The sequence below is a fragment of the Brassica rapa genome, chromosome A06, assembly GCF_000309985.2.
Source record: "Brassica rapa cultivar Chiifu-401-42 chromosome A06, CAAS_Brap_v3.01, whole genome shotgun sequence".
Taxonomy (NCBI): domain Eukaryota; kingdom Viridiplantae; phylum Streptophyta; class Magnoliopsida; order Brassicales; family Brassicaceae; genus Brassica; species Brassica rapa.
In genome coordinates, this window is record NC_024800.2 from 641,262 (window position 1) to 652,949 (window position 11,688).

At 27.5% G+C, this 11,688-nt stretch overlaps 1 protein-coding gene across 2 annotated transcripts; it reads left to right on the forward strand.

Moving 5' to 3' along the window:
- The first annotated feature begins 2,976 nt into the window (after window positions 1-2,976).
- On the forward strand, window positions 2,977-5,533 carry LOC103871089 (GDSL esterase/lipase At1g54020). Of its 2 annotated transcripts, XM_009149312.3 has the most exons (5): window positions 2,977-3,232; window positions 4,195-4,313; window positions 4,462-4,662; window positions 4,766-5,018; window positions 5,107-5,533. In XM_009149312.3, the coding sequence occupies exons 1-5, from the start codon at window positions 2,977-2,979 to the stop codon at window positions 5,427-5,429; spliced, it is 1,152 nt and encodes a 383-aa protein (XP_009147560.1). In that variant the 3' UTR covers window positions 5,430-5,533. The 2 variants fall into 2 exon arrangements, with proteins under 2 accessions (XP_009147560.1, XP_033129116.1); XM_033273225.1 differs by lacking the exon at window positions 2,977-3,232 and having other exon boundaries at window positions 4,021-4,339.
- Window positions 5,534-11,688: the final 6,155 nt, after the last annotated feature.

The window sequence follows — 11,688 nt, forward strand, 5'->3', positions numbered from 1 at the left end:
CGCGGATTTATTTTCCTTAAAATGTTTTTAAAAAATTTACAAATATTTAGTAAATATCATATTTTCATATATTTGTGTTTAATTTTATAGAAAACTTAAACTTTTTTTTATCTTTTTTTAAATTTTGATCCGCGCTTTGAAGACACAAAATAATTTTCCTTTTAAAATTTTATTTTAAAATATATTTGTAAACTGTAATTTGTTTCATAGATTTTATCTTTATTTATAATATAATTGTATTAATATAATTACGTTGATTATTTATATTTTTTGTTTTAAATGATTATCTTTGTTTATAAAATAATAATAGATTTCTAATACGTCTACACAGAATTGGAGTAACATTACATCATCATGTTTTAAAAGGTTTCAAAACTTACTGTGTATGGAATATAATATAGGAATTGTATAGATTAGAGCGTGTAGTTAATATATGTAATGTTGCCCAAGTTATTCTTTAATCTGTTTATTGGAGTTTAGGAATTTGTTACAATATCAATTTCTAATTTTTTAAACAATAATAATATATAAACCATTGGTGATAATTGAAATAGGAAATTAACTTAAGTTTTTTTTTAAATTATTTTCATTGATTAATCAACTAAGTTTAATTTGTTTGTTCATGCTTTAATATTTTTGTATTGCTCTCAAATGAGATTCGGAAAAAGTTCTTGTTTGTTTGAAGTGCCTAGAATTTGATATTTTTCTGAAACAGTATAATAAAAGCGTCTGTTAAACGTACGACATGTCCACCGATACACTATTCTTAATGAAAAACTGAGAGTATACATCTGTAAAAACTGACTAACCTCCCAATCAAATTTCCATGGAATCTATCCAGAGAACAAACCTCTGCCTACTGGTTAGCCCCTTGAACATCTTGTTAACATCTTATTGTCTGCAACAACAGGGAACTTTTCTCCATACTCTTTACCCATTTAGTTTACATTTTTTTTCGCTATGCTATTAGTAAAAGTTCCTTCCAATGAAATATGAATACATAAACAACCCGCTATATATTTCCTTGTTATCATAATAAGACTTGGACTGAAAGATGCATTCTTTGATTAACCAGCCATGTATTATACATAATACAACTATGTTCAAAACTCGCAAAACCGTATAGCACGATAAACAACCATCAACCCATAATAAGGACCTCCCATAAATTATTGCATCCCATAGACCTTTGATCGTTGAGAAACCTATATATTGAATGAAGGGTGTACCATGTGTCCATCAAAAACTCATGTAATATATACCAAGATAGACCACCCGATTTCCTTTCTTGTACTTCCTTTGAGATACTATGTATCCACAAAAACCTGGGATCTTTTAGTTTTTTTTTTTTGCAACCTCTTGTTCCTTGTATATATGACTCTACATCCCGCGTAACGTGAACCCCAAGACCCCATGAACACATATAAAGTGTTTAATAGAATAAGAAAAAAAGTACCAACCATAGTGAATCAAGTGAGAGAACTCTATATGCTTGTAAACACCAGAGCCACGAGAAAAGGTTATAAGACCTAAACAGTCATACTAATCCTGAAATGTCAAAACACAAAAGCCTACCAACCTTGTATTATCTACTTGATAAAGCTGTAATGACTTTACAAACTTTTGTGTTAAAAACCTCAAACAAATATCCAATAAGCTCAAAAAGAAATGAACAGAAAAAAAAACTCAAAAGAAACCAGAGAATCCAGTTCAATATTCCAAAACCTTGAAAACAGAATAGGAAAATCAATGCATAAAGAGAAATCATTCCAGAGCCACAACAATCGAATCCTCAAAAATATTAAAGATCTCGAGCTAATTTTACAATATGAGTGGTTTGTTTAGAAAACGTTTAACAAAGCCATATTTATAGTAATGAGAAATCGTGTCTGTAAATCAAGGGTTAAGATAGCTTTAGGAATATACGTATAGCATATTCCAAACTTGAAAGATATTGTGTATCAAAACATAGGTATACTTGCTATTCTCCATATATTGTGGATCTTAAAGATCTCGAGCTAATTCATATTTCAAACAATGTATTAATGATTTTGATAGTTACCCAAGTTTGAAAATATCTTAAATTATTATAAAAGAAGTATTCTTCGTTTCATAATAAAATAATTTATATATGACCAAGTAAATTTCGTAATAACATGAAACTTTAAATTCATTTTTGCTATGCTCAACATATTTTAAAAATGATATTTTTTTTGTAAATTATAACACTATATTTTTAAATGTAAAACTTTCGATGGGATTAGTTTAAATTATATATTTACGTATTATCAATATTCGTTAGATTTGGTTACCTTTAATTGTTATTAAAATATTATAAAATATAGAATATAGCAAAAAAATCCAGAAAAAAATTGTGGCTTGCATTAAATCTAAAATGTCATAATTACCCTAATGAAAGAGTGTCAATGTTTAAAGAAAATGGCAGGCTAAGGTAATTTTTAAAATATGATCCTGCTTTAATAGTATATATGCTTTGTCAACTACGAGTTAAAAAGGAAATTATTTTGAAATATACCATAATCGCAAAAATGAAAATGTAATAAGTCATTAAATTTTCAAAGATTAACTAAAAACATATAATCTAAGAGATGGTTAAATTTTGGGTCCGTTAAATTTACGAAAAGTTAGGTACAAGTGGAATTAGTTTCAACCAATAACACATATCAAAAACGTGAGAGACTGAATAGTGAACACTTCACATTCACACCGCTGCCACTTTGTTTTTTTATACAATTATATTTTTTGTCAGCATGTATATAATTGTATTACAAGCATTATTTCTTTTCTGTAATTTGAAATGTTTTTGACATGTTACATTCAACAAAACTTGTCATTTAAAACTGTATTATTTCTAACTATTTTTGCTTCATATATATATATATATATATATATATATATCTAGTAGTGGACACAAGAACTTATCAAACATATCTTACCATCCTCTGTTCCACAAAAATGGCACCCAACTTCAGTTTAGCGAGTGTTCTAGGGGTACTTCTTGTATTCACACTGTTCCACAACCCTATCATCGTCGCCGGACAACATATTCCGGCGGTGGCATTGTTCACATTCGGAGATTCCAACTTCGACGCCGGAAATAGAAAGTTCATTACAAGTGGTACACTTCCTCAAAACTTCTGGCCTTACGGTAAATCCCGAGATGACCCCAACGGCAAGTTATCGGATGGCAAAATTGTGCCGGACTTTATTGGTAAGTTTATTGTTTTTCTTTTTATGAACAACACAAGTTTATTGTTTTTTACTAAAAAATATTGTTTTTCTTTTCTCTGTTTTCACCTTTTCTCCTGGAAACAACTATTTTTTTCCGTATCGGAAAAAGAAACTGGGAAAACATATAATTTATGGCGTATTCGTGAGTTTATATATAAAATCAAAAAATAATTTAAAATTGAGTTCATGTTTGACAAAATTCTATAAAAATACTCCAACTAAATTTTGTTAAGCTTTTTAATATTACTTTTTTTTGCTACCCATTTTAATACCCTAACTGATTATTTTACCATTTTAATATAGAAAATCTAAAATTATACCCATTTTAATACCCAAACTTTGTTTATTTTAATCAAAAAGGTTAATAAGTTTCAAATGAAAATTTAGAAAATCTCTAAAATTCACAAAATAATCTTAAAAATTCTAGTTTTATTTGAAGTTATTGGAATGAAAATAAATAAATTATGGAGAAAATTTTAAATTTAAAATTTTTTTGAAGGAAAATAAATAAATTTGTTTTCTATTTCCAAAAATAAACTAAATTTGATATTTAAAAATTAAAACTTATTATACAATATAAGATTATGCAAAATTTGATTACTTTATTTCTAACACTTATTAGAAAATTATAATTTTTAAGATTGTTTGTGAATTTTAGAGATTTTTTAAATTTCCATTTGAAATTTATTAACCATTTTGATTAAAATAAACAAAGTTTGGATATTAAAATTGGCACATTTTTAAAATTTTATGTATTAAAATGGACAAAATAATTAGTTGGGATTATTAAATTGAGTAGCGAAAAAGTTTAGATTTTAAAAAATTTAACAAAATTTAGTTGGAGTATTTTTATGAAATTTATAAATATGCATTTTATAAATGTGTGAAAATAGATTCATAATTAAAGTTCATAACATTAATGAGGGGTGAATAAAATGACAGCAAAATTTATGGGGATTTCACACGATTTACCGCCGGCGCTTAAACCTGGCGCCGATGCCTCACGAGGAGCTAGCTTTGCCGTAGACTCCGCTACTATACTTGGGACTCCCAAAGACTCTGTAAGCTTCATTCGTTATATATATAGGTATATAGTGTATTACTATTATAATTATATCAGTCATAATTGTCATAAATTATTTGTTAAATAATTATCAGTAAAATTCTAGTACCTTTTGTAACGCATGGTTTAATTTTTTTTTTTTATAGTTGAATCTGAATCAACAAGTGAGGAAATTCGATCAGATGAGATCAAACTGGAACGATGATTACATTCTGAAATCATTGTTTATGATATCCATGGGTATGGAAGATTACTTAAACTTTACCAAAAGCAATCCTGCTGCCGATGGCTCTGCTCAAGAAGCTTTTGTCACTTCAGTCAGTAGCAGACTAAAATACAATATCGAGGTAATTAAGTCCTTTTACACTTAGAAATGAATGGGAAAATTAGTTAATACTTAATAGTATCCATAATATTCGTTACTGTAAATAATGTATGTGAATATTGCAGATGTTGTATTCATTCGGAGCTAGTAAGTTCGTTGTATATACGTTACCGCCACTAGGTTGTTTACCTATCGTGAGACAAGATTTTAACACTGGTAACGACTGTTACGAGAAACTCAACGATTTGGCTAAACTACACAACGCTAAAATCGGACCGATGCTGAATGACTTAGCGACAGCCAAACCGGGTTTCCAATTCACCGTCTTCGATTTCTACAATGTTATTCTTCGCAGGACACAAAGAAACATGAACTTCCGTAAGTATTATAATATATACATACACTAGTAACAGTTAACATCGTTATTTAGAACTAGTATTTGATCATACTTGTTGTGATTGACTAGGTTTCTCCCTTACCAATGTATCGTGTTGCGGTACTGGGACGCACAAGGCATATGGTTGCGGTTTACCCAACGTGCACTCGAAGCTGTGCGAGTATCAAAGGTCTTACCTTTACTTCGATGGACGTCACAACTCAGAGAAGGCACAAGAATCATTCGCTCATCTTCTCTTCGGAGCCGACCCAAACGTTATCCAACCCATGAACATTCGTGAACTTATTACCTATCCTGTTAATACAAATATGTCTGAGTTTTGGAAAGAACCAGTGGAGAGGAATTTATCGTTAGTCCACGACAATGTCGTCAGTGCCAGTGAATCTATGTAGCTCGTCTAGTTCGGAGCTTAATAATTACTCCTAAATAAAATGTTATCCTGTGCTTTTTGTAATAAATAAAAAGTTCGTGTTTTGTTAATGGTATTTTGAAAACATACACACTTCGTCACTATTAGAGCATCTCCAACCCCACTCTATTTTTCACTCTAAAATAGAGTTTAGAGTAAAAAATGCTTCAATGATACTCTATTTATTACTCTATAATAGAATGAAAAATAGGTTTACTCCAAATATAGAGTAATTTGTTTTTTTTTTGTTCATCACTCTATTTTTTACTCTAAAATAGAGTACCATTGGAGCAAATTCAAACTCTATTATAGAGTTACTCTATTTTAGAGTAAAAAATAGAGCAAGCCATTGGAGATGATCTTAAAAAGCAAACTAGAACTCTGACGACACCGATAATCCATTAAAAGCAAAAAGCAGTCTCGTTAAAATTTGTTTTTACAACCTCGCAAATAAGTTAATTATAATTTGTTTTGGTTGGTTACACAAACCTGACCAATAATGTTTACAAAGAAATATTGTACAAACCTGATACTGTTAAAACGATGTTGTTGGATCATTTTGTGCTAGTGTGGTCTTAGCATTGATCGGGGATAATTATTTTCTGATGTTACTGTAAGTTAGGATTCGGGCTATATTTATGTTTGATCGATGAGACACAGTTTTTTTTCACGAGATTCGGTTGTCCCTACATTTCCGGAACCTAATCTAGAAACAAATCCACTCGACAAATAAAACAATTACAATTGCAAATGGTATCAAGTACACTTAGTTTGATCTACCGTTATTTTCTACATGGATTATGGAAACTGTAACAAGCACATCATGCTTGACTACCACCAGTAGCATTAGTGCATCAATGTCTTTTCCGACAATGCAGTGTCCTTAGAACTACCAGAAACATATCTCATCATTTTGTGTGATGGGACGATGTCACACACATTCATATGCATCTCAAAAATAAAATCTTAGGCGTGTGAATATTTTTATATTTCTATCTTACAAGAAAAACGTATAACTCTCGATGGCAACAATTCTCGTAGGGTTGTTGGAATCAACGATTCCGGGTGACTTTTCAAGAAACGTCAAATCATCGGAGTTTGGGTCTCGGAAAATCATAGTTATGGCTAAGTTCTCGGAATGTTACTGACATACCATGTTCTCGGTATGATGGTGAGAACTTTTGGCGAAAATTTATTGGTATTTTCCGAGGTTTCAATGAACTTCATGATCACAAAATCATGTGCTATTTCCTGAGAAGAGTTGTCAATATTAAAAAGAACAAATTTCTCATATCATCAACTCATTGGATTTGGGTTCCTGCTGAATTTTTATGTCTTTACCCAGATTTGGGTAAGGTTGTTTTCTCTGCTTCAAAGACAATTCTTAAGTCTTTTCATGCTCTGTTTTTGAGACAGTTCTTGAATCGATCATGATCTGTTCTAAGATAGTTCTTAAATCGTTATGCTCTGTTTTTGAGCAATCAGCAATCGCTAGTACTAAAATCAGGATGTCCGCGTATGAGACAAATCAAGATCGAAAAGGCTACGCAAATGAAGATATTCATTTTGGATAATGATCGCTTACGCCTACCCACGTGAGCAGAAGAAGACAAACATTTGTAAAGGATGTTACTTGGACGCACCTATCTAAAAATTATTTATTAACCAATTCAATTTGACATAATTATAGAGAAACTATTAATTAACCCGTTTCATACGTGAATTTTACTGATCATTTGTTATTAACAAATTTCTTCACAAATATTTGAAAGTGACTTACGAGTTTTGTTCTCCAGTTAGTAGCTTTACTTAATACTATGTTAAGATCTGCGCCATGCGCAGAATGAAAATTATATATATATATATATATATATATTATTTTATATATTATATATTTATAACATATTATGAAATAATAAATATATATTAAATAATTAAAAAATCATTATCTACTACTTATATAATTAAATTGGTGCAAACATATAAATAAATTTTATAAATCGAAAAAATATTTTTTCTATTTGAAATGATATATAATTAATTTAAATGATAGTAACATACATATGGTATATTTTAATATTAATATTTATTAGATGATGCTTTTTGCTCATATTTTTTTTTTATCATTTGTATATATTATAGAAAAAGTCTAAATTAGTGATAACAAAATTTTCATTGTGGGATTAGTGGTTTAAGTAATTTATAATACTTTAAAAATTAAGTTGTCAATATTTTTTCAATTTTTTTTATCAAAAAAATGTTCAAAGTAAATTTCAAAATTAAGATATTTATGTATTTTTTATATGGCATATAGTTTAATTTAAAATGATACATAAATTTATATATCTTTTATTTTTGATATTTATTAAATGAGACTTTTAATTTATATTATTTTTTAATTATTTGTATCATGTCATAACAAAAGTTTTAAATCATAGATCACAAAATTTGAATGTGAAATTTTTAACAGTTTTTATAATTTATACGCGTTTTTAAAAATTCAAAATATAATACATAAATAATTTTTTTATTTTTATTATATAATTACTATGATTGTTTAATTTACTTTAATATCTTAAAATTAAACAAAGATAATTATAATACACACTTATTTTTATCAAATATTTATTATTCAAACTCATTAATTGTCATATATACTTTAGCCACATTAGGAAATTCTATAATCTTATTTAAGGAAATAATGAAGCACATTACTAATGTATTTATTATTGTGGTTTAATAAAAAGCTTATTATATATTTAGATGGACCAACCTAATACTCTAAGGATTCTAAGAATCATTCTAGTGATGACACGTGGCTATAAAAAAATGTTGCAATGCTTCTCAAATAATATATAAGGGATATACACTTAGCAATATTTTTAAAATTGATTAAAATGGTTAATGAACATTAATTTGTTTTTGGGAAATTTGCCAAATAGAACAAAAAAATACACTCTTTGTCTCTTTGGTATAAAACTAACCTAAATTAATCCCTTTAGTATATTTGCTTAAAACCTCAATCTAACATTTACTTTATCAATTAACAATTTAAAAACTTATTTTATATATCAATTAAAAAAAAATCAAAATCTAATTTTAATAAAATGGAAAAATTCCAGATCACTATTTTTTTATCAATTAACAATTCTGTTTAGTTTTATTTTTTGATAATTATACAATTTTATATTATTTTTTTAATTTTATGCAATTTGATTTAAAATAAATCAATTTTTTTTTTGAAAATTAGTTTAAAAAATCAAAGAAATAAATGAAAATCAATTTTGTTTGACAAGATAATCACTGAAACACACGTTTTAAGAAAGTAAAAAAAATTCTAAATATTTTAAGAATATTTTATAATTGAACTTGCTATTTTTTGAAAATATGATTATTCTTATCCGTAAAAATGTAGAAGTTGCGTTTAAAATAATGTAGCTACCTTTGAAATATGTACACTTCGCATTTCTCATAATTAGATTTTTTTATTTAATAATAGATTACTGATTCTAATGAAAGTAGAATAACTTATTTAACCTGGAATTCATTTTCTATATCTTCCTTCCGTATAATTAATTAGAAACTTTGATTTCAAAAGTTTTACAACTCAAAAAATTTACCAGTATGTGTATATGAGTAATTCATTAATTTTTCTAATTTTTTATTCATAAAACTATTTATTTCATTAAATTTGATAAATGGAAAGGATAATTAAAACAAATATAGAATAAAAAGGTTTTATACTAATAGGATAAAATGTGTGTTTTGTTCTATTTTGGTAAATTTTCCTTTGTTTTTTTATTAAACAATAATTTGGCATCCTTCAAACACATTTTCAATTTTTTTGAATTTTTCTCAAAATCTATGTGTACCCCCCTACGAAAATAGTGAGTTTTCGGTAAATGCTCTATATATGAAGCCTATAATCATTTAATTCGTTTTAAAATTTATAACCACATTATACATTTGTATTAATATATGATAAACTTCCTTTCATGGTACGTGGACATCGTTCTAATTCTTTATCCATTAATTTAGCAAAACTGCAAATACTCCCTAAATCATTAGACTAACCACTATAAAATTGCTATTCCCTAGAGAAACGGAGACAACAAAGGTTCCAAACCTCTTTGAACTTCATCATATTTTATTACATGATTCAAATATGTATTAAAACAGTATTTTCAATTTTTTTGAATTTTTCTCAAAATCTATATGTACCCCCCTACGAAAATAGTGAGTTTTCGGTAAATGCTCTATATATGAAGCCTATAATCTTTTAATTCGTTTTAAATTTTATAACCACATTATACATTTGTATTAATATATGATAAACTCCTTTCAATGGTACATGGACATCGTTCTAATTTTTTATCAATTAATTTAGCAAAACTGTAAATACTCCTTAAATCATTGGATTAACCACTATAAAATTGCTATTCCTTAGAGAAACGGAGACAACAAAGGTTCCAAACCTCTTTGAACTTCATCATATTTTATTACATGATTCAAATATGTATTAAAACAGTATTTTCAATTTTTTTGAATTTTTCTCAAAATCTATGTGTACCCCCTACGAAAATAGTGAGTTTTCGGTAAATGCTCTATATATGAAGCCTATAATCTTTTAATTCGTTTTAAAATTTATAACCACATTATACATTTGTATTAATATATGATAAACTTCTTTTCATGGTACATGGACATCGTTCTAATTTTATATCCATTACTTTAGCAAAACTGCAAATACTCCGTAAATCATTAGACTAACCACTATAAAATTGCTATTCCCTAGAGAAACGGAGACAACAAAGGTTCCAAACCTTTTTGAACTTCATCATATTTTATAACATGATTCAAATATGTATGAAAACAGTATTTTCAATTTTTTTGAATTTTTCTCAAAATCTATGTGTACCCCCTACGAAAATAGTGAGTTTTCGGTAAATGCTCTATATATGAAGCCTATAATCTTTTAATTCGTTTTTAAATTTATAACCACATTATACATTTGTATTAATATATGATAAACTTCTTTTCATGGTACATGGACATCGTTCTAATTTTATATCTATTAATTTAGCAAAACAGCAAATACTCCGTAAATCATTAGACTAACCACTATAAAATTGATATTCCCTAGAGAAACGGAGACAACAAAGGTACCAAACCTATTTGAACTTCATCATATTTTATTACATGATTCAAATATGTATTAAAACAGTATTTTCAATTTTTTTGAATTTTTCTCAAAATCTATGTGTACCCCCCTACGAAAATAAAGAGTTTTCGGAAAATGCTCTATATATGAAGCCTATAATCTTTTAATTCGTTTTAAATTTTATAACCACATTATACATTTGTATTAATATATGATAAACTCCTTTCAATGGTAATGGACATCGTTCTAATTTTTTATCAATTAATTTAGCAAAACTGTAAATACTCCTTAAATCATTGGATTAACCACTATAAAATTGCTATTCCTTAGAGAAACGGAGAAAACAAAGGTTCCAAACCTCTTTGAACTTCATCATATTTTATTACATGATTCAAATATGTATTAAACAGTATTTTCAATTTTTTTGAATTTTTCTCAAAATCTATGTGTACCCCCCTACGAAAATAGTGAGTTTTCGGTAAATGCTCTATATATGAAGCCTATAATCTTTTAATTCGTTTTAAAATTTATAACCACATTATACATTTGTATTAATATATGATAAACTTCTTTTCATGGTACATGGACATCGTTCTAATTTTATATCCATTACTTTAGCAAAACTGCAAATACTCCGTAAATCATTGGACTAACCACTATAAAATTGCTATTCCCTAGAGAAACGGAGACAACAAAGGTTCCAAACCTTTTTGAACTTCATAATATTTTATTACATGATTCAAATATGTATTAAAACAGTATTTTCAATTTTTTTGAATTTTTCTCAAAATCTATGTGTACCCCCTACGAAAATAGTGAGTTTTCGGTAAATGCTCTATATATGAAGCCTATAATCTTTTAATTCGTTTTTAAATTTATAACCACATTCTACATTTGTATTAATATATGATAAACTTCTTTTCATGGTACATGGACATCGTTCTAATTTTACATCCATTAATTTAGCAAAACTGCAAATACTCCGTAAATCATTAGACTAACCACTATAAAATTGATATTCCCTAGAGAAACGGAGACAACAAAGGTACCAAACCTATTTGAACTTCATCATATTTTATTA